Source organism: Cariama cristata, unplaced genomic scaffold, assembly GCF_000690535.1.
Source record: "Cariama cristata isolate BGI_N322 unplaced genomic scaffold, ASM69053v1 scaffold12894, whole genome shotgun sequence".
Lineage (NCBI taxonomy): Eukaryota > Metazoa > Chordata > Aves > Cariamiformes > Cariamidae > Cariama > Cariama cristata.
The window spans coordinates 2,916-25,676 of record NW_009612389.1 but is presented as its reverse complement, the minus strand read 5'-3'; the positions used below and the strand labels follow the sequence as shown (position 1 = coordinate 25,676).

At 47.3% G+C, this 22,761-nt stretch overlaps 1 protein-coding gene across 1 annotated transcript; it reads left to right on the top strand.

The window, feature by feature from the left end:
* Positions 1-222: 222 nt before the first annotated feature.
* RGS9 (regulator of G-protein signaling 9) lies at positions 223-22,494 on the top strand (the record flags this gene model as incomplete). Its single annotated transcript, XM_009698609.1, has 16 exons — positions 223-389; positions 3,060-3,110; positions 3,265-3,371; positions 4,103-4,154; positions 5,220-5,278; positions 5,682-5,758; positions 7,550-7,631; positions 8,035-8,097; positions 14,245-14,274; positions 14,944-15,005; positions 17,334-17,447; positions 18,433-18,548; positions 19,013-19,100; positions 19,630-19,768; positions 20,828-20,913; positions 22,323-22,494. Coding segments are annotated over 16 exons (1,465 nt in total), but the record flags the coding sequence as incomplete, so codon positions are not given.
* Between the last annotated feature and the right edge of the window lie 267 nt (positions 22,495-22,761).

Here is a 22,761-nt window from a genome sequence, read left to right as displayed (position 1 = left end):
TTTTTTTTTTAAGCTCAGCTCTCATGGAGTGGTTACATCCTGTTCCTTGTCTGCTAACCCTGGCTGTGCATGTCTCTTCTGTAGGACACTGTGAGTCAGTGTGAGAGCTGACATGGTTTGGAGGGGGCATCTCTAATGGCAAGGGGAGGTTCGGAGAGGGCTGTGGCCATTGCATCCGTTCCTGTGGCATGCCACTGCACACCCCTCTGGGATGCTGCCCAGAGCTGCAGTGCTCCTGGGGCTCCCTCCTGTCCACTCCTGTAATACATTGCGTCCCCGCCATGCTTTGCAGATCGAAGTGCTTATGATGGAGATGCAGAATCCAGACACGGGCATCAAGACACAGACGCAGAGGGTGATGATCACAAACATCCCACATGCTGTGGCAGGTAAGAGCTTCGCCAGGCGAAGGGACCGGGCCAAGGAAGTTCATCAAAGAAAAGTTGTGTGTGGACCCCATGGCCACCCCAGGGTTACCGCTGCCTGGCTGCGTATTGGCACCTGTGTTCCCAATAAATATTTGCTGTACATCCTTTGAGACATACCTGCTCCCTTTATCTCATTCTTACTTGTGTCTTATTTCACTCCTAGCTCTCTGAATCAGAGACACAAAGATTGATAATCACACGCTTTTAGCTGTCTCATGTGAGTTTAACTCAAGTGACCTTGCTTTCTCTTAGCATAGAGGTGGGTAGGTGCTTCAGCCTCCAGACCTGTCATGTTCCTAGTGAGGCTGGATCACAAATAAAGATAAATATTAAAATCCGATTAAAATAGGCAGCCTGGAGTCAGACTGAAAGATGGTACTTAAGAAATGAGCAATAAACAATTAGTCTCCGTTTTAATGTTTTCAGCTAATAATATTTTTTTCTTCAGTATGCAGGAAAAGAACAAAATATTCAGCCCACTTCTCTGTCTCTAAATGACAGCTTTTCCTCCTTCAAGCAGGCTGAAGAAGAAACAGACGGGGAGCTGTGCTGTGTCACGTATGGCATTACAGGCAGCTCTTATCCCAGTCTCCTTTGTGCCTGCTAGCTCCTTTTCACAGGGCACTGCTTCCCTGTTCTCCAAGCCTCCACGAAAGCTCTTGTGAGGGATCCTCCAGTATAAATATTCACACATGCTCTACCGAAGTTTCTTCCTCCTGCTTTGGTCTTTCTGCAGCACTTTGAAATTCAGAACAAAAACTCCCACTGAAACAAATGAGCTTGCTCCAGGCAACCCAGGAGACAACTTAGCCAAATAGATTAGTTTTTCCCCACTGTATTTGTAAAGCCCAGTAGGCCCTGTGTGTTGTTTGCCCCATTTTTTTTTAAAAAATGAGGAAGCAGAGGCACTGAGATAAGTCACTTGCCCATGGTTACAGTCAGTCAATGAAAGGGTAAGGAGAACTTGGACGACATCTGAAGCTTGTTCTCAGCAGCCCCCTCATACATTACGGTACAAACCATATCCTGGCTTACGTAGCTATTACGCAGATGAACTTGGTGGAGTGCTTTGCATCTGCAAAGGAGCTGGCCTTGCCTCCCCTAGCTGTTAGTGAGTAGTTAGGGCAGCGCTGCAGAGAAGATTCCCCCCTAGTGAAGATGACGTGCCACCTAGATGAAGTGCAAGGGGAACAAGTACTTCTCTTGATGTCTGACCAGTGTAAAATACCACTTCCTAAAAGTCCGTAGCTAGATGATGTGGAGGGAAGATGCCTGTTGACGCTCATCCTCTTCGCGTGCTGTCTGCTTTATTCTGGTTCCTTAACCAGAATTGCTACAAGTTCCCTCTTGCATAAGTCGTAAATTCTAGTCAACTTCTGATAGGCAAGTGAGTTCCAGTCTCCTTGCGTGGTGGTCATCACGCTCTCAACTGTGGTATTTTTAGTGCTGTGCAAGTTGCATATATACTGATTGGCTTCTGAGTGTTGCAAAAGAGACTGCTTCATGTTTAGTGAGGGCATGGTGAAGACAGAGCAGTGGACGCAGATCCACTGAAGAGAGCTTGGCTCTTCATGTGTCGGAAGCTAACTAGTTAAATGCAGTGTCAGTAAAATGGCTCACAACAGAAAAGACAAATAAACCTCCATGTTAAATGCACGCCTTTGGGGGAAGATGCTTGCAGAGAGAGCTGTCTAGAAATGAGTGATGAGATAATCCTTTAATTTCATCTATTTCAGGAAGCAGGCGATAGGATAAGAGCTCTGAGCCCTTATTAGAAGTGAAGTCATCACCGCAATGTCAAGAAAGGGCAACACCTCGATTTGCAATCCTAGGGGACGTTTGGAGGAAAAGACTAATAATTGATCAGGGAATGAGTGCATTTTTGCCCTGTTTAAATGGAAGGAGGTTCATGAAATTCCACCCCCCCACCCCGCTCCCCAAACATAAAACTAAAACTGCTGGAGGATTATGCTAACTATGATTACACTTCAACAAAAGAACCAGGAGAGATGAAGTGTTTCTGAATGCAGAAATCTTGTTTCCCTTTGATATGTCCTGTTACTGCTACAACTTGGATCTGAGACTCAGACATCCCTTCTGCACTGAAAGTTGTGTCTCTTAAAGGACTTGAGAGGACCAGTCACTGGTCTCTCACTAAAACTGAGACAGGACCGTGCTCTGTGATTCTGGAGATACTTTGCAGTGAATCTTACAAGACAAGATGGTGCAAAACAATGGGCGCTTCAGCTTCCCTGGGCATGGAAGCTGTTGCGTTGCTTAGGTCCTTCCTAAGCCCATGATGAGGGTTTAAGTGTTGCCCAGGCCACGTGTGCTTCTGCCCACTCACGCGGTGCCATCCTGAGGATGCTGCATCGGACTCCCTCTCCCAGGGACTGATGCCTGCTTGGTCAAGAGAAAGCCTGAACGATAGCATGGTCAGCGAGAGACTGGCAGTGCGTTTTATCTCTGCTTCTCTTGGTGTGCTTTGAGTGCATATTTGCAAGAAGGGGTCTGTGCACTCGGTGGGATCCAGAGCACAGTGAGGGGTGAGGGCTGGAGAGGCCTCGTTTTTGCCCATGGATTTTGACACCCTCCTGATTTCAAGCACCTGACATTTTCTTTGCTTTACAGGTAATGATATATTGCAGTGGATTCTCCAACGCTTGCAGATCACTGAGGAAGGTGGGTAGAAATGTGAAAATTGAGGCTTTTTCAGCTTTGAGTTGTAAAACTTTAAGGTCTCTGTAGACAAAACCTCTTAGATGAATTCTTCTCTCCTGTGTGTGGCAGCTCACTTTTTCTGTGCAATCAAAACGTCTGCCTTCTCCATTTTCAGAGGCACTCCACCTGGGGGACCTGTTTGTCAAGTATGGATACATTTACCCTCTTCAGGAGCCGAAGAATCTCACCCTTAAGACGGATGGCAGCCTGTACAGGTTTCAAGTGAGTTGCATCTTCTCTAAAGCCATTGGGAGGGAGTTCAGCTCTAGCTTTAAAAACAGGCAGCTGGGGCAGCTCCCCACCAGCTGTAGCCATGCTTGTCATTCAGTGTGCGGGAGGAAGGAGGAACGGATGCACAGAGAAGCCTCAGGACAGTTTCCCCAGTTCCATGTGTCAGATTAGTCTACAGGGAAACTGTGATAGTTCCTTCAACTAAATTAGCGTACTTGTTCAACTTCAAAATACCTATGCTTTCTTCCAAATGAGTGTTCCCTTCCAGGTCTTAGAAGTAGCAAATGTAATCGCTGGTTGAAAATAGAATGATCTGGGGAGACTGAATAATGAATATACAAAAAGCACAGTAATAAGGGGATGTTATCAAGGTTCATGGTTGGACTGTTTCCAGTATGATGCCAAATTAGGGTACCCTCATTGGTACCCTCGATGGGTAGCCTGATTAATGCCAACTCAGGCTCCAGCATCTGTCTGAATGCTCAGGCAGCAGTGAGAGGTTGGCCATATTAACCGCTTGCAGAGCGGGAGCGGATTTGGCATTGGTGGTGTGCCGACCTCGATTCTCCTGCTGTAGCTGTCCCGTACAGACAGCAAAGGAGCTGAGGCTCTGAGTGTAGCAGAGGAGGACTTTCCTCTCCCTCTAATGTAGGCGGTGCTGCACGCCTCTTGGCGTGAGTTCAAGGCTACTGTGCACTAACGAAAGGTTTGTTTTCCTGCAGACCCCATATTTCTGGCCCACGCAGAGCTGGCCTGCTGATGACACAGACTATGGTAAGTGATAGCATTGTCTGTGTTTAGGAGGCATAGTGCAAGCCCGTGTGTTTGTGCATGCAGCCCTGCACCGTGTTTGCAGTTCATCTTTTTGTGCTGTTTGTCCACATGCGATGACCAGCCCTTCCATTTTCCTTCACACTGTTTTGTGATTAATTCTCAGTAATGCTGAATTGTGGGAATGCTATGGATGTGACCCCCTTGTGGTGGCCTTGATGAGGGAAAGTGCTTAAACTTCCCTTATGTTCCTCTAAGATCCATCAGACTGGAGCACATCTGAAATACTGTGCTGGGTAGGGAAGACTTTAAACACCAGGTTAGATTTCCCTGAGTAGTTGAGTGTATTCCTGGATCTGGGCCCAAGACTGTTTTCCTGTAGGTTTGGATCAAGCCCTGCTTTCAGAGGTGGTTCTTTCTTTGTATAATGCACAGTGGCTTCCAGTATCTCCTGATGGCTCTTTCCATATCAATCTTTTGTTGCCTTTATAAGGATTTTTATTATAGGGCTGGTCATGAAACTTGGGCTGATCAGCTTGTTTTGCTTTTGTGGGCTTGTACAGTTCACAGACTGATTTGTTTATACTGAGATTGCCCTCTGTGGCTTTTATCTACATTATGCTGTAGATCTTCTGGGGAAATAAAAAAGCCTATTTTAGATTGGAATGTTTTTAATAGAACTTGGAGCAAAACATTGGCCTGTGTTTGGAAAACTTGGAGGTCAAACTCTGAAGAACCTCAACATCTTAAAGATTTGGTCCAGTGTCCTTTGACCCATGAAACCCTGGCTGAGTTCCCAAAGGAGGAGTGACTGCTGGCAGCAGGCACACACCACCCATTCTGCATGGCTGCTCCCAGCCTGGGCACTGGCTCATGAAGCATCAGCCACAAAGTGAAAGCACCAAGTTCATTTTTCTTCAGTGAGCTTTTGTGAGCTTGGACCTCATGCCTGGGAAGAAATTGTAACAGACAGAGATTCCTGTGTTTGTCATGTGGGTAAATTTTTAATTATACTTGGAGCAACAAATCAAAGACTAACTGACTGCTTATTTGCTTCTCCCTCCACAGCAATTTATCTAGCGAAGAAGAACATTAAGAGGAAAGGGATTTTAGAAGAATATGAAAAGGTAAGGAGATGTTGCAGTTGTTCCATTGCAAACCCCTCATTTGCTATAGATTTAGCCCTCTGTTGCTAATGGATGGAGTATGGCAAAATACCACCTCTTCAATTGCATGAGGTGTTATTCCAGCATTGTCAAAACCCAAAAGTTTGGAAGTGAAAAAGTGAACAATACAGGAAAATACTCTGAAGTCAATGATAACTTTAGTGGGGATAATTTCTCTCCTTGCAGTGGTGTTTTTGAACTGTTGCAATTCATGTAATTACATTCAGAACAAGCCAGATTTCTTGGCTTGGTTGCCAGCCTGGCCTAGCTGAGTTACAGAGAGTCAAGAAAACCCTAGAAACCCAAGCATGGGAGCGCCTTGTCCAGAATTTTCACACTAACTGCTTTTTTATTTTTGTTCCAGGAACATTACAACATGCTGAATCAAAAAATAAACTACAAGTGGGACTTTGTTATTATGCAGGCCAAAGAGCAGTATAAGTGAGTTGACTTGCATTCCCTTATTTGAATCATTGCGGAGGGTATGAAGAGGCAGAGCTTCACTGGCTTGGTACACAGTTAAATTACAGTTTAAAAACATAAACTGCAGCTTTAAAATAACTTGCAAGTGCCCCTCAAGATTGTGAAACAAACCTGCCTTTCCTGTCAGCTTGGGGTTCCTCCGTTTAACAAGGAGACTTTGTTCACTTTGCCCTTTGTGGCTGAAGGATTTCAGATGTTTTCAAATGACTGGATGCCCACTTGCAAAGCCTCACCCTCGCCTGCTGCAGCTCCGTTTCTCTCTCCGCGTGGCATTTGTCTGCCAAAGACGTGGAATCAGTGTGGTTTGTGAGAGCACAGGCAGGGGTGGGTGCCTTCCCTGCTGACACATGTGCATGCCTCTTTGCAAATAGTTTTTGCACAGGCATGTGTGTGCAAGGGGAGGTTTAGATTTTGCACCTGATGTGGCTCCCTGAAGAAGCCTGGGTCTGATGCTGCAACGTGCAAGCCCTTATTAGAGACAGCTTCTTTTAGCTCAGAGTTGTCCATGAGCACTTGTGGATCAGGCCACTGGACTTAGGACCTGGTATTGGTTCAATTGGTCTGATTCAATTAGTGCTTGCACTTGTCTCACAGTTGAACTGAATGGCCTGAATCAAGAAGCAGTAAATGTTCCCAGCAGGGACTTCTGGAGAAAATTCTGAAGTGCATACTTGGGCACCCAGCCCAAATGACTTGATTTTAGGACCTGAATCCTTCAAATTCCCAGGAAAGTTAGTGAACGTGAGATGGAATTATGCCTTTGGAGACAGGATCTTTCCTACTTCACTGGATTCCTTTTACCTTTTTTTACCTCCCAGCACTGCAGGCACTGCCTCTGCTGTTCAGCAGTGTTTCTGTCTTCACTGGGATGGTAGCCAAGTCGTTAGAATACAGCTCATCAGATAACTGTCTCATTAAACACGAGACTGTTGTTCTTGTAAATTGAGGTCAGACTTGGGCTAAGAGATGCCAAATGCAGTTTTAAAGTTAGATACTGAGACTGTGTCTGAACTAGTAGATTAAACATGTTTGAGGCTGTTTGATGATGCTGGGGCAAACTGGTGCAGAACAGCCTGCATCCACCCTGTTAACCACAGCAGGGTGGCCACATGCAAACAGCCTTTTGGGAACACTCCCTTGCCCATGCTAAGTCCCAAATTGTGCCCAGGACTTGTCTGGGAAAGAATTAGTTGGTCCAAGCCCAAACCATGCCAGTCTCTCTTCTGTTTACTAGTAGACATGATTTGGGTTTTAGTGCCTGGGAGCACTGCTTGGTACCATTTCCAAATAATTTTTGTGAGAAATCCCCCCCTTTACTGTGAGAAGGGGATGAGATGTGTCCAGAATGTAACTCAGTGTGGCAGTCCTGAGATACTGCCTGGGGATGTTGGAGATGGATAAACATGAGGCAGCAGGACTGACCACAAGTAGCGGGGTTGTTAGCGTAAAACAACCAAAGGGCGGGCTGTCTGATCAAAAGAGGATGTGTCTGCTCCCAGCTGAGCTTAGGAAGATAATGATTTCTCAAAAACTGCGGTCATGTGTAGCCATGTGAACAGCATGGTCTGCAGTCCAGAAAGCTGGGGTAAGATGTGGTCAGGAGGCTGCATCAGAGCATGACGCAGTCAGGCTGGGACCCACGGGGCAGGGGAGGCTGGAGGTCTGCCCCCTTTCTCATCCCACTGGTTTTAGGAAAGCAAAATTCATTAATTCCCTTGGTAGAGTCAAATCCTGTTCTTGGCTTCGCAGGGCAGGGAAGGAGCGGAAGAAAGCAGACAGGTATGCCCTGGACTGTCAGGAGAGAGCCTACTGGCTTGTGAACCGAACTCCTGTAAGTAGAGGATGATGGTGTGTGGCTTTAGTGTCCCCCCTGCACCTGGGAATAACTCCCGCACACTGAGGGCATGGCTGTGGGCATGGCCTCCAGGCTGTGCACCCTGTCGCTTCTTGTCAGGGAAGGGGTCAGCCCAGGCCTGCCCTGAGTCCACATCACCAACCACCAACTCCTTGGTTGCTCTCAAAGGTGCGAGGGAGGGAGGTCTGTCTGCAGCACCCATGTTCGGAGGGAAGTGTTCCCAGATGGGGGTGGGCAGAACTCCCGCATGGCACTGCTGGCTGGGTGCTGCTGGCAGTGCTGTGCTTTGGGGCTCAGGGGTATCCTCATGCATTTGTGTGAACCACAGACTTCAAAACAAATGAGTTACAAAGCTATTGATGTTTCTTGTTCACAACAGCCTGGCATGCTAGACGTCCTAGAGTATGGATTAGACCGCGTAACGGATCCCAATGAAAATAAGGTAAACCAGGTGAGACAGAGGTTTTTTTCTTTTTTCGTACCTACTGAATTTGTTTGGGAGGACCCAGGCAATGGCCCTGGGATTGTCGCTTTTTTGGGCGCCACAGGCTGAGTCAGCTCAGCTTTGACAGCTGAACAGGCCAGAGGTTGACACCGTCTCTTTGTCCAGGGAGTGGGGCCCTCAAGATAGGCTTTGGTATCTTCTTTTGGCTTGAAAATACTTTGTCAGCTTTCTTGCCGCACCAGTTAGTGTGAGTGCTTAGCTATAGGATGTGTTGTCTTTGCTGATGAAACTGAATTAAGGAATCCTCCAGCTCCAGATGCTCACTGCTGTCTTTTTATTAGTGCTGAATGAACTATGTGGAGTTGTGGGGTGTAAAGGATCAGTGGAAAGATCCAGGTTTAAAATCAAATGACAGAATACCGCCAAAAGGGTAGTGTGTGGCAAGAAGATGGGGAAGTTGGTGTGGTGGATAGGAGACAAAAAATGTTGCCTAAAAATGCGTATTGTATAGCTAGACCATGAAGTAACAGAATTAATGAACTGAGACTGTGAAGGCTGTAACTGGGTGGGTTTGGTTCAGAGTCCACAATAAGGCAAACGCAGTCAGTGGATGAGGAGCTGGAGCTGCTCTTCTGTTTCTCCATCAGTCCTTTCAAATGATCCTGTATATGTGCACTTAACAGTGTTCATTTGGAAGTGAAGTCAAAGCGTCTCTCAGCAATTAAATGCAAATGTTACTGCGATCGCACTCACAGTATTCCCACAACTTCTCATTTTTGTAACAGCCTTTAAACATCTCAACAGCCAGAGGCAGGATAATTGCTTTGGCCAACTGTGTTCTGTTGCTATAGAGACTGAATGAGCAAAATGTAGGGTTGGGGTGTATTTTATTTTTCTTGCTGTAAGTAGCAGCTGCTGAAAGCCTGTTTTTGTGTTTTTTGGTTTTTAAGAGAAAAGGAGTGGTGGAAAGGGAGAGGGATAGAAAAGAGGAGTAAGCCAACTTCTCGCCCACAGTTTTACAGCTGACATGGAAGGAGGTTTTAGGTTTGCAAACGGTCTGAAACCCCGCAGCCATCTGCCAGCTGCTTGGTAGCACAGAGGAAGTGAGCTGAGGGATCTCTGTTCAGTTCCCACCCTGGACACAAGAGAGATGGTCAGTTCCCCCCATCAGTGGAGACTCCGAGGAGGGCACGAGCCAAAGGACACCAGCTTTGGGATGACTTCACTCCCTTTCTCCATTAAGCTCGTCTCTGAGCTGTGCCTCCTCTCTGGAGTCTGAGCTGAAGAGGGAAGGTTCTTCTCGCTCCTCTTCTTGCTTTTGAAAGAGTGATTGACAATACATGAGACAGCCAAAAGCCCACATAGAGCCACCTTTGGACTAGCAGCTTTTTTTTTTTTTTTATTTCTGGAGGCTGCTCTCACAAACACCTGTGGCTCAACAGCCTTTGGTGAGCAGACAGGATGGGCCAAGCTTTGCTGGTAAATGCTGAGCTGGACTGTGCTCTGTTGGCTGTATCTTACCCCTGCTGAAGGCAGTGCAGAATTTTATTGATGTTTTCTGTGGGCCCAGTCTCTGGTTCTGACGTAGGTGAAACTATGAGAGCAGAAAATGAGTGCATGAATCCAGCGTCCATTTATTTGATTTGTATCTCTGTTCCCGCTCAATCTAGCTTCACTTTGTTGGCCAATTAGTTGTCTCTTGACAGCTGAGAAAGAAAATATTCCCGGTGATAATTAATTTCTGACACCAGAGTGACTTTTTTGAAGCTGATATTGGCATGAACATCTCTCACTTGCCTCAGACCCTTTGGTGGGCCGCTCCCTCCCTAATTGATAGAGTTCTCTGGGGATAAACAGGTGCTCACACTCCTTTGAAGGGAACTTTTATTACTGACCCATGGGCATCCCTCGCAGTTATAATGAGTTGTTAGGAGTTGTAGTTGGGCAGGAGTAAGGCAGAAGCAGCCATCCATTGAACTGCTAATTAAGGGATGCTTTAGCGTTTTTTTACTCAGGCTCATGATCGAGCCTCAGTGCTTAGAGAGTTACCAGGCAACTGCCAGAGCCCACTGACTCGCCTGCAGGTACATGCTCAGCTTTTGCCTTCTGTAACTAGAGTCTTTCTGAAAGGTGCTTTAGCTTAGCCAAAAATCACTGCACTAGTTTCAGGGACTACTGAATAATATACCCTGGCTTGTGGTACACAGCAGATCAGCCACAGATCATCGCAGTCATTGCTGGTCTTTAATTCCAGAAGTCTGTCAGTTTGGCTGCTTGGTAAATGCACAACTTCTGCTGCTTCCATCACATCTTTTAAAATGACAGGGTCAGAAGCAGATAAACAATATAGGAGAAAACTGGCAATTTGAACAAAACTGGGCATATGGACTGTTACAGATTTGGTATCCAGCTGTTGGGCTGGAAGCACCAGCAGAGTGGAGATGCATGTTGAGATGGTCTTATGCTAGACTCAGAATTTGCCTCTGGCATGTGGGGCTCTCAGCTGGCTGCATGTAGGAAAGGCCCGCATCTGCACCCGAGAAGAGGTGTTCGTGTGGGCAGAAAGAGAGCTGCATGCACGCTGGAGTGCTGTTTGCCACTGCAGCGTCAGAGAAGCAATGCCCACGGGTTTTTGCAATCAAGTGAGCTGCAGAGGGAGGCCAAGCTGTGCTGGCACTGCCTGGTGCTCTGCGGCTGGTGCTCGGCACAGGATCCGCCAGGCCAACCTTGCAGCTTCCTCAGCTGCGTGCACGGACAGAGCGCGATGCGGCATTCGGGGCAGAGTGTGGGTGTGATTTGCAGTGCCTTGGTCCATAATGAGCTCTGGATAACAGTGGCCTGTGCTTGTTCCTTACTCCAAGCCCCATCTGGGCATACACACAAAAGCTGTTGTCCAGCTGTTTATGGCCTCCGTAAACATTGGATGGTGGCCAGACAGGCAAAGATGTAATGACCATTATCTCCACAATGTGGTCAGGAAGACCCACACTGAGAGTACACAAGGTCCACGCAAATGGTTAGCTGGAGATTAGCAGATATCCCAGCTCTTGTAGGAGCTCGTGGCTTCAGCCCTGTGGATTGGCTCCAAACACAGGGCTCTTGAGCAGGTCCTGGCTGGCTCCCAGCTGAGCTTTGCAGCCGCTGGCTGGGCGCATGGGGAGCACTCAGCTGGTGGCAGCAGGGTGTGACGAGGCCGTGCAGGGTGTCCAAGTGCTGATGTGTGTCTCGGGGAGGAAGATATTTAACAGCACGCGGTGCTCGCCTGAGACGGCCCGAGGTCTTTCACTAATTGCCATTTTGATTTGAAGCCTGCAGGGCTGGGGAGCTTATCCGTGGTAATTGCGATAAGTCACTCGTTAAGGGCATTGCAAAATTAATCTCATTATAAGAAATGACTCTTTTGTTCCAAATGTTATTTCCTCCCAAATGAGGGAGGGTGGGTGAGTGGTGCAAGGCACTTTGGCATTGCTGCTGTTAGTAGCAGTGGATAAGGATGAGTAAGATGGTGGGGACAACTGGCAGTGCTCAACAGGACACAGGGAGTATTCAGGGTCCCTTGTACCAGCAGCAAAGCTGGAAACTGGTCATGGGAGCACTGTGGAAGAAAGGGAAATGAAATGATGTGCAGCTCTAGGGTAAAACAGCTGAGATCCTGCCCAGTTAACTGTGGATTTGAGAACTGGAAAGGCCTGAGCACAGCCAGCACCTGCAGCCCTCAATAGGGTGTTCAGTGCTGGGCTCCTCTTGGATTCTGCTCCAGTTCAGTGTGTGCCACTACCCAGTGATGCTCAGCCATTCTCATGCTATAGCCCCCTTTTCTGTGCAAGCCTTGGCAAATCCCGTCCCCACCCTGGAGCACCCCATCAAAGCCCCCCTGGTTTTCCCAGGACCAGCTGTCCGGAGGGCTGGCCTACATGCTCAGGCTGTGGCAGGAGGGGATCCTTGGTCTAGGATGCACTTAAAAAAAAAAAATCTTTCCTAGTTTGCAGATATGGCATTAGCTTTGATTTTTACTCACTCACATATAATTTTTCTGTTGTGGTGGCGTGTTAATTCATGCCTTTCTTGCTCTTCATAACATTTAACTTACTGTGTTCTTTTTCTCTTTCCCACCAGCTGTTTGTCTCATGTGTGTGTGGTGTACTGCCAGCCTCTAAGACCCCTGTAGAAGATAACACAACTTTACTACCACATGAGCTGCCGTCAAGCCACTATGCCAGCATCCACCTCTCCTCAGCCCACTGCACCAGGCCTGTCCAAGGCACCTACTTGACAAAACAGAGGAAGAAATGAGGGGCCTTTAAAAATAATCTAATGGTTTTAACGTGTTGATTTTCCTAAAGTAAATGCCCTAGCCACGCATAAGTTCCATCAAATGGAACAGTTTAGCTGGCACTTGTAAATCTGATGGGGCCTGGTTTGGGTTCCCCAAGGAGGTGGTGAACTCCTGTTGTGCAGGAAATAGCTGGCCTGAAACAGAAACAAAGCTCTCTTAAAGAGGACACTTCTAGGACAGTAAATGCAGTAAATTTCTCCGTGCAAGCAGGTTATTTTTTTTTTTTTCCTTCTGTTTCTACACTCTACTTGAAACAATGATGACACTGTAGAAATGGAGGGAAGAAATGGTGTCTACGTGGAAGCTGGCCTGGCGTCAGGGGTGCATCTAAGAGCAGAGAAGGGTGAAAAGCTGTTCCTTAGTCCATGTGTCCTCCATCATTTATAAAATGTCCCAGGAGCCTTTGAATCAGCAAGGGAAGCTGTACAGCCCTGTAACCACTGATCCCGTTGTCCAAGAGCTTTTTCTTCCCCTTGATGTGTCAGCCCTTACCCCCTTGCATCCAGTTCCTTGTCTGTGGCTAGCAGAGCATCACTGCTGATGCAGCTACTGTTTGCTTTCCTGTTTGTCCCTGCTGAGATTATGTGCACTGCAGTCATTCAGAGCTGGTCATGATATTTCCAGCAGAGAAAGCTTCATCCCTTTGCAGTGCCACAGTGAAGATTTCTGTTAGTACTACGTTGGCCAGGCTGGGTTTGTGTTAGGATCAGATGTGCTGGCTTCATGGTAGTGCTGTACAGATTGGCCGATCTGCTGTGTATCTGGCTCCTGCTGCTGAAATGGTGAGCGTGCCCTCTCCAAACCAACCACGTTTCAGCATATTTTTTCTTCCATATAGGGAACAGTTTCTTCTTCCTGAGCAGGACTAGTGATGATGGTTAAAATGCAAAAGCAGATCTGCACCAGTGTCCCCACGATGGTCCCCTCACAAAGCAGACCTGGGAGAGGGTCTTGCCTTTCCCAAAATAGGGGCAATTCAGGGTACAGGTTCTTCTGGGAGAAGCAGGCTGCCTGTGGTGTTCCATACGAGATGCTTCGGCCCTCATCACTCCCAAACTGCACTTCCCCAAGGCACTCTGCAGACCCATGTCTGCCATGGGGTTGGTTCGATAGGATAGTTCTGGGCCACAGGTTAGCGGCATGACTTTTGTTGGCTAAAATGGGACATGCAAGACTGAAATCCTGTATAAGCCTTTAAAGGCTTGCTGGGGACATCCCTGACTTAGCCTGTCTTTCCTTCTCCCTCCTCAAGTTTATTTCACACAAAGTAACTGTGCTTCAAAGGAAGCTGTGTGAATAAACACCCTGCAGTTAATTTCTTGCCTTCAACTGCTTGCTCATTTGTGGATGACATGTAACATAGTCTGAGTTATTCAAATCACAACGTAAGCACCCTTTGCATAGCAGATACTGCTTCTGAGGCTTTTAATTGTGGTGTTTATGTTTTGCAATGTGTTGGTTCCTGTCTCCTTTAGCTAATATTGAATGATCTAATCTGTGTCGCGTAAACGAATCTATTTTAGCTCCATTAGAATAACCCCTTAATTGAAGGCATACAGGCAGCCTGTGATGGAAGAAGCCATGCTAAACAGTAAATACAGCTAATGGAACAATTTACGGTGTGTGGATGCTCTTAGCTTTGATGATACCCTGATTAGCTGAGCTGCTGTGTTTGATTTTAATTGTAATGAGAATTAATTGGAGAGCACTGCACAATGGCAGCCCTGCAATGGTGTTTTCATGTCTCAAAAAAAGGCGAGTGAAAGCACCCACCCCAATTTAATGGGTTTTGTTTCTTTATTTTACAGAAAAAAACTATGGACGTTTATAGGAGAGAGGTAAGTGGTGCTTCCCTCACTTCTAGGTGTTCATCCTGTATGTATTGCTGACCGCAGTGTTGCACGGGGGCTCAAAGCCCCATTTGCAGGGGATGAGCCGTTTTAAAAATGCCTGGGTTTGGCTGGCAGAGTCTCTGTCCCATGGAGCTTTTGGTCAATGTGCTTTCAGGACATTTCGTGCCTCTGCACCTCCCACTGCAGGCAGCCAGCAGCTCTCCCAGTGACGGGAAGGAAGGACAGACACCAGGGCTAAAATCCAATAGATCAAAATTAGTGATGGGGAAAGCATAGGAGATACATCCAGTGGTGCCAGTATAGAGACAGCCAAGGATCAATGATAATTACATGCTAAATCATCCAGAGCATTTGTAGGTGCCTAGAATAGTAGCTATTATTCAATTTTTGTATAACGTGGGGAGTGCTTTTTAATTACTTGCACACTGCAAAATACTCTTCTGACATTTGTAATAAGCTTGGTGAAAACAGCCATTTTACTAAGAGAGTTTAGGGATTCTCTGATTCCTTGGACATCCAATAATTAAGGAAGAAGCAGTCCCTGTTGTAGTTTGCCTCACTACCTGGGAGAGTGCATGTTTGAGGTTCAGACAGAGATAGCCTTGTCTTCACATCTCCATGCTCCTAACGGTGGACGTGTCTGATCCCTCTCAGATCATGTACTATCAGCAGGCCATCATGAAGTCCAGAGTGAAATCTTCTGTCTCTGTCGGAGGGTAAGTCCTGACTTCCTTCTGTCCACACGTTAGTCTTCAGCGTTTATCTCCTAATTGAGATGATGAGGCTGTCTGTCTGCCCTGGCAGCTGGTGACTCAGGGGAATCGCTGCGGTGGCCACACGCAGTCTTGTTTGTGCTGTCTGGGCTGTGTGCTCACTGGGCCAGGAGGCACAAGGCAGGGGAGGGATCAGAGTCCCAGTCGTGATGAAAAGGCTCCCTTGGAACTAAGGAGAGCTTTGCTATGAATGTCTACAGAGCAGCACCAGCCTCTTGGTTGAGATTCCCTCTGAAACCAAGGTGTTCAGACTGGTCAGGGCTGGACCGTGATACTTGGGACTTGGCACAGCTGTGCAGCCTGGAAAGGCAGCCATGTGGAGGCTGCCCTGCGAGGATGCAGCAGTCTGTCCTGTGCCTGTTCCTGTGCAGGACCAGTAATCAGCGGAGACAGACTGAGCCTCCTGTCCCTGGTCCCCAGCCTGCTGGGCTGGATCCAGCCTCAGCGAGTGTTCTTGCTCGTATGGCGATGCTCACCAGAAGGCAGCAGAGCTGGGAAAGTCTCTGGTTATTCTGTGTTGTGAAGGAGCACACGCCTCTCAGTGAACGTCCAAGCAATTAATTAGTAAGTCCTCTTCTCAGTGGGAGTGTTTCCTGATCAGATTCTTGATGAAGCCAATTAAGTGCAAAGCTCCCAGTCCTAGCATTAGCTATTAGTGTGTTTGCCACAGGCATTTCTTACCTGGAATCTTACATGCTGGCCGGTTGCCTCGAGATGCAGTCCATACCACCAGTCAGTTTGACGTAGTCATTGCCACCCAGAGATTCATATCGAATCTAAGATAAACAAGGTGCTCAGGCCTGTTCCCTGGGAGAAGACAGTCGTGGATGAATGAAATGGGAGGAAGAGTCTGGGAGGCAGTGCTGTCTTCCGAGAACCGCAACTTGCAAGGCACCAGCAGTTGTGCTCATTTCATCTGTCACTGATCCCAGGCCACTTAAAGCTCTTCTGCCTCAATTTTCCAAACTGTGAGCTGGAGTTGGGGACACCTGGCTGCCTTCCAGGAATTTTGTGGTGCTAAACTGTTTGGCAATGGAGCTTTTCACTCATTAGTTCTGGTCTTCTGATGGGATAATGCCTATCACTTAGATCAAAAAATCCTCAGGAAATTTGGATCTCCATCTCAGCTGCAGGACTGGGTCCAAATCAAATTATTATTGATGAGGATATGAGCAGCAGCTAGAGAGTGTGCATGCGTCAGAGCACTGCATTGATTTAGGAGGAGCTGCAGGGCACTAATCATTAAAAGGACAGAGCAATGTTACCTGAGTTGACAGGTTTAGATTTGTAGCTTGATTAGAATATATGGATTGGAGTGAATTATGCAGGTGCTGAATGCCTTGGCATTTCCAGTGAGAAGATAGTATTGAGTACTTCTGTGCCAAACTTGTGGTATGCTTTGTGCAGTAGCATTGTATAATTGCAGGATCTAGGCCAAGGTGCCTGTTAGCAACGGGTCCTTGGACAGTGCACTCCCAGCTTTGAGCACATGAAAGCAGTTTGGCCTGGAAGGAATTTTAAACGCAGAAACCAGATGATTTTTTTCAAGAGTGAAAAAGGGAGAAAGCTGAAATTCCAGGACATTAGTGAAATTGGTTGTAATTACAAGTCTGGCCAACTCGGAAGGTAGGAGAAGTGTTTGTCTGGTTCCTACTAGGAGAGAGACACTTTTGCTTTGTGCCAAGCCCTCAGAGTCATTTGCAGAGGAATGAGCCGTGCGGTAGGTGAGCGGAGGAAAGCAGAAGCCAGGATGTGCCCTCAGCACTCCCTCACCTCTCCTGGAGCTCCCTGGGCTCTCCCACACCTCGTGGGAAGGGTGCGGAGAACCCACCCTGAGTGAATACAGCGCTTGCTTTCCTCTTTGGTGCTTTACTCTCTGTAATGTGTGGCACAGAATGGTGCAGGATCAGGCCTCTGCCAGTTGGGTGGAGAAGGGAGACAGAAGCTGTTTGGGGGCTTAGTCCCACTTCCTTGAAATGAAGAGGCAAAAGGAGGTGATGGAAGAGTCTTGTATCTCTCTGCACTTGAACTGACAAATTCATTGTTTGGAAAGACAACCAGGAGATTACTGTTTGAGAAATGGAAAAGGTTAACTGAGCTAATGAATCAGTTTTTCTAGTAAGGCAGGGGCCACGTTCCAGATCCCTGTGTTGACAGGGCTGCACCTTTGAAGATATCTATAGTCTGTGCAACCATTTGTTTGGTTGTAATGGGGCTGGTTGCAATTCTACCTGCAAATTAATATTTTGATTTTGTTGGATTTACTTGCAGGCTTGTGAAGTACTCCGAGCAGTTCCTCTCCAATGATCCTATCCTGTCTGGATGTCTCCCCAGCAACCCCTGGATAACAGATGACCCTGACTTCTGGGATCTCAATGCAAAACTGTATGTATTTGTATTCTTTTGCCAGCTTGTGGTTTACACTGACCTTTATGCTGATAGAAATGAGAAAAGAGAACCACTGATTTCATCATGATATCTGGTCTCTGATCACGAGCAGGGAAGCGTTCCCTTCCTGACATAGCTTGGCCATGCTAGAGAAATTGTCTCTTGGGAATGCTCCGTGCTGAACTTCCAGCATTATCTTCTTCAAGTGGAGCCTTCCTTAACATTACAGAAATTCCTAAACTGGTGATAGGAGTATGCACTCAGCCCCTGCTGAGTGGGTCTCATCCTCCCCTTGGATGAGTGAATTCCACTTTTATTAGCACAGGAGTGGAATATGGCCAGTTACACTCACATATAGCACTTGGTTTAGCGTTAACCTTGCTAAATTAGGTGCTGCCAATGGTGTAGCAGTTCAGGGTTCAACTACTGGCCCTTGATCTTTGCACGCTCCTCAGGCTGCTTTCTGAGGAGAGAGTTTGGGTTGGAGGCTCATACTGGCAGTCCGTCCCTTCTCTGAGGTCTCTCTTGGTTTTCCATTCAGATAGTATTGGCTAATTATACAGTGGCATCTCTGGACTTGAAGCATAGAACATATTACTGGTTCTCATCTCAGACCGGCAATCCTGTTAGAGTTAGACAGCCCCAAAGGATACCTTCGCAGAATGACTTTATGAGGAGCAAAGCTCTGGGCAACAACCAATGCCTCCTCCAGAACGGGACCAAGTCAGACCTCCGGCAAAGCTGGGCCATCATTGTGAGAGCAGCATAAATTCAAGATAAATCCTCATCCCGGTGTGTACAGAGTTGTTTAATTACAGCTTACTTAGTGGGCTGATTTCAGGAGCTCATTACAGCATTCTGGAAAACAGAGTGCTGAGAAGTCTCTTGGCATTCCAGCAAAGGGCATTTTGGTTTTAATTAATCTGCCAATTAGATGGGCCACATGAAAACTGGCAGTGCTTTTTGTTTTCAACCTGTGCAGAGTGGAAATCCCCACCAGAATGCGTGTGGAGCGATGGGCCTTCAATTTCAATGAGCTGATACGAGACCCGAAAGGTCGGCAGAACTTCCAGCTCTTCCTGAAGAAGGAGTTCAGCGGTGGGTCTGCTGTGTCTCTGTCTCTGTCCCTGCCTAGGCCACCCAGCTGAGACAGAGCAGTGGTGGAAACCCGTGCCTTTGCAGTAGGTGCTGTGAGCTGAGACAATGGCCAAAGTCACAAAGTAAGGGCGGTAGAAGTGACTTTGGAGGCAGTGGCAGTGCAGCCAGCGTGTGCAAATACCATCTAGTGGCACAGGGCACAAATGTGTGGGGGGGACTGCTCCCAGGTAAGCTGGAACTGGGTGAATTCACAAGCTTTTACGGGTGTCAGTGAGCAGAGAGCAGGGGAAAGCTGTCTTCCTCCTCCAGTCCCAAGGGGATTTTCAAGGTGGTGGTTGTAAGAATTGCAGAGACTGAATTGGGGCCAACACATACTGAGTCAAACAAATTCAGTTTAGGAGTTAATAAGCAGGATTTCGTTTTCTTCAGTCTCACTCTCTGCTGACTGTGTCCTTGTTACACAGGAGAGAATCTGAGTTTCTGGGAAGCCTGTGAGGATCTCAAGTATGGAGACCAATCCAAAGTCAAAGAAAAAGCAGAAGAAATTTACAAGTGAGTGTGATAATTTGACATTCTTAAACTCTTTGTACATGAGTCTCATCACCTTCTTCCACATGTTGTCATTCTCCAAATGATTTATTCCTGAGGCTTTTCTTCATAAGCTGTCATCAAATGTGGCTGTCCTATGTCCGCACGTAGGAAAGGAGCTTTTGAAGATGAAAGCGTAAGTGTTGTTTTGTTATATAGTTATTTTTCCTCTCTGTTCTCCGCTGTTACATTTAGGTCTTGGCGTGTAATTTAAATAGAGGTGTGGAATAGCAAACGTCTTGGAGCTGCCACGAGGAGAGTGGAGAGACCTTTTTTTGCTTCCAGCGGGCTAAAATTTGGTTTGTCATGTGTTAACAGTGCAAGAGGAAGTGATGACTGCATGTCATACTATTGAAGAGGAGATTGACTGTCCAAGATCAAGACAGCAAATTGCAGTGGAGAGCTGAAGGGACTTTTCCTTTCTTGCATAGACAGAAGAATCTCCAGGAATTCTCCGGTTGTTAATGGCACTGTTGATTCCTCCTCCTTGCAGGCTCTTCCTGGCTCCAGGAGCAAGGCGCTGGATTAACATTGATGGCACAACAATGGGCATCACTGTCAAAGGCCTCAAGCACCCTCATCGTTATGTTTTAGATGCCGCTCAGACTCACATTTACATGCTGATGAAAAAGGTTTGTTATTTGTTTCCAAAGCCTTAGGGGGATTCCAGTTCTTTGGGCCTTTCCATGCCTTTGTGTGCTATCAGCTGTCACTTTCAAGTGGCCTTTGTTTGAAAATCCCTCCGATCTGCTGACTTAAGCAAGCACTGTTTCAGGCCGTTGTATTTTGCTGCTGCTTCTTCCCTCTAAGGCAGCATGTCCTGAAGGTGGTGGAGGTCAGGTGTCTGCTGGAAGTCCTACTTTCTAATACCAGGTTGGTCACCAGCTCCTTCAAAGCCTGAGCAAACCTTTTAACTTCACTCAGTACCACTTTGTGTGCCACATCAGGTATCCCTATAGTGGGATGCTTGTATCCAGCTGGATTTCAGCAGTGGATGGGAAAGGTAGTAGCAATTGTGGTATAACTGCATGAGTCTTGTACCAAGAGCATGGCCCATCTCAAGTTTTACTGATTATTTTTTTTTTCACACATTTTTCTATGGTTGTATTGATGGGCACCCTTTTTTAGGCCTGACTGATGCAGCAGACTGTGGACTGATGTCAGCATACAGTTTGTCATGGCTTTCATTAGATCATGGTGACCGCAAATAACACATAACTCCTCCTTATAAGCAATACAAAATAAATTTAGCAAGAAGGAGCATTAAGGGCCAGAGCAACAGCTAATGCACATTGACACTGAAAGCAGCAGAACTATACTGATTTTCACTGGTTGCCGAAAAGTTCAGCTCCCGAAACATGAACACCTCACCTTGCAATGACTGCGAGACACCGCTGGCCTGGGCTAAGCTCAGTTCAGGCCTGGACTAAGCTCAGTTCAGACCTTTTGGTCTAGATTTTACCTGGGAAGCTTTATTGTGAGGTGGAAAATCCTGGGAATTTTACACCTAGATGAAAGGGTATGGGTTTAAATAGCTACATTTGCCTGAAAGATGCAAAGCCCCTTGGGCTGCTGGGAGACATTATCCAGTTCCCAGCCTCCTTGGCTCCTGAGCAGCTGTATTTGGTGGCGATTTTAATAAGAGTGTTTGCAGCCCATAACTACCAGTTTCTCTTTTTTTCTCCTAGTAGGACTCCTATGGCCGCTATTTAAAGTCTCCAATATACAAGGAAATGCTGGCCAAGGCTGTTGTGCCACAGGAGACTGTCAAAAAAAGGCAAGTGAAACCGGGTGTAACTGTGAGTTTTGTTTTCCTTGTTGTAGCAAGGGTAGAAAAAGCCTGAGTTGCAGCAAAATTAGTGATTTAGATGTTCACTTAATTAAATGAAATTTTTCACTAAGAAGATGCCTTGCTTTGAGACTGATCATGCTGTTTATTTATGAGCTCTTTGGAAGTGGCTTGTGTGCAGTCAGAATTGACTTGACGATTGCTCGGCAGCCTTGTCTGTTGGGTCTGCTTAGAAAGGTTGTGATTATTGAATTAGTCATGGCTCCTTTCCTGAAAGGAGAGGGCACTGTGTACTGGGCAAGGGAAAACTCCCGCCCACGAAACATTGGCTGCCAGAGGAGACACAGAGCCACCGCAGGGTCCTCCCTGGGTTCTGCTCAGTTTTGCCTGGACAGAGCTGCTTACCCCCTGCGAAGTGAAGGTGACAGGCAGCCACATGGGAACAAACAGCATCTTTCTTGCGAGTGACTGCTGGCGCAAGGTAGACGACCTTAGAAGATGCAGGCTTGAAATGGCTTTTTCCCAACCAAGATGAAGGTTGTGTAGCAAATTTAGGCCATTTGAACTGCAGTTGCCTCTCAAAGCTGAGCATGCAGTGTCAGAGCCCGACTGGGTGGTGTGCTTCTTTCTGTGTTCCTCTTCCACTTGTCAACCTAGCAAGCAAGAAAGAGGAATCATGGACTTTCACACTAGTGTTTCATCTAAAGCCCATTTCAAGTTAGTGGAAAAAACCCTTCTGTTGACTTGCCTGGGGTTTGGTTGGTTTTTCCCTGAGCCACACATCACAAGGTCGCTGGCAGATGCTAGTTGATCCTAGTGACTACAGTTGTGTTTGTCAGTGCTTGCTCTGGGCACTCAATACTCAGCATCCTGGTTACACTAAAGAGCTGGTACCTCATCCAGAGGTGGCTTAACACTTGTTTCCACTGCTGCTGGTCATGGCTTTGCTGAGGCAGGTAGCGGGTGTTTTTCTGGGGTATCACAGACACCAGAAACACCCATACTGATCCCTATCTTGATCTTACTGAGGGCACTAGAAAAAGTTCCATTGATGGCAGTTGTTTGGCTTCGCACTGAGTGTTAGTTATGTGCAAACGCTTACAACAAAAGGATTAATGTACGGGCCATCTCCTGGCCCTGGAGTCCCTCAGGAGGAGGAGGAACAGGACTGCCTTTACACATTCAGCAGTTCCGTAGCAGATGTGTGGCACTGAGTCACCGAGTCCTGCTTTAAACCGCCTTGTCCGCATTTGCACTTCTTTGTTGTGTGGGTGACAGTGGCACGTCCGTCTCTGTGTCTGAACTTGCCCTCCTGGTAAGTTTGCTTACCAGGGTTGTTTTTGATGCCCTTCTGCTTTTTAGTAACACCCTGCTTCTTTCTCTCACTCTCTGCCCAGCTCCACTTTCCCTTTTGGACGCCGTCACCTCTGCTCCAGCCCCAGCCCCATCATCCTGAGGCAGCAGGAGGAAGAGGCCAAAGCCAAAGAAGCTGCCACGACCGTGGACATCACGCAGGTCATGAGCAAACTGGATCGCAGGAGCCAGCTCGAGAAGGAACCTGCCAAGTAGGCTCTGAGCCCCACAGGGCACAGTGCAGGGAAAAGACAAGCCGAGGCTGGTGTTGAGCTTCGTCTCCCCTTCCTGAAGGTGTCAGTGCTGCTTTAGGTTTCCCAGGCCAGCTCTGCCAACAGCCTGCTTCCTGCATGTTGTCATGGCTTCAGGAGCAGCAGATGTCACTTCCCAGGCATGTCAGGCATGGGAGTGCTGGGGAGCCAGGCCGCTGGCTGTGCCGGACTCAGGGTGCACAGCCCTGGCTGCCTCCCCGCACACCTCAGA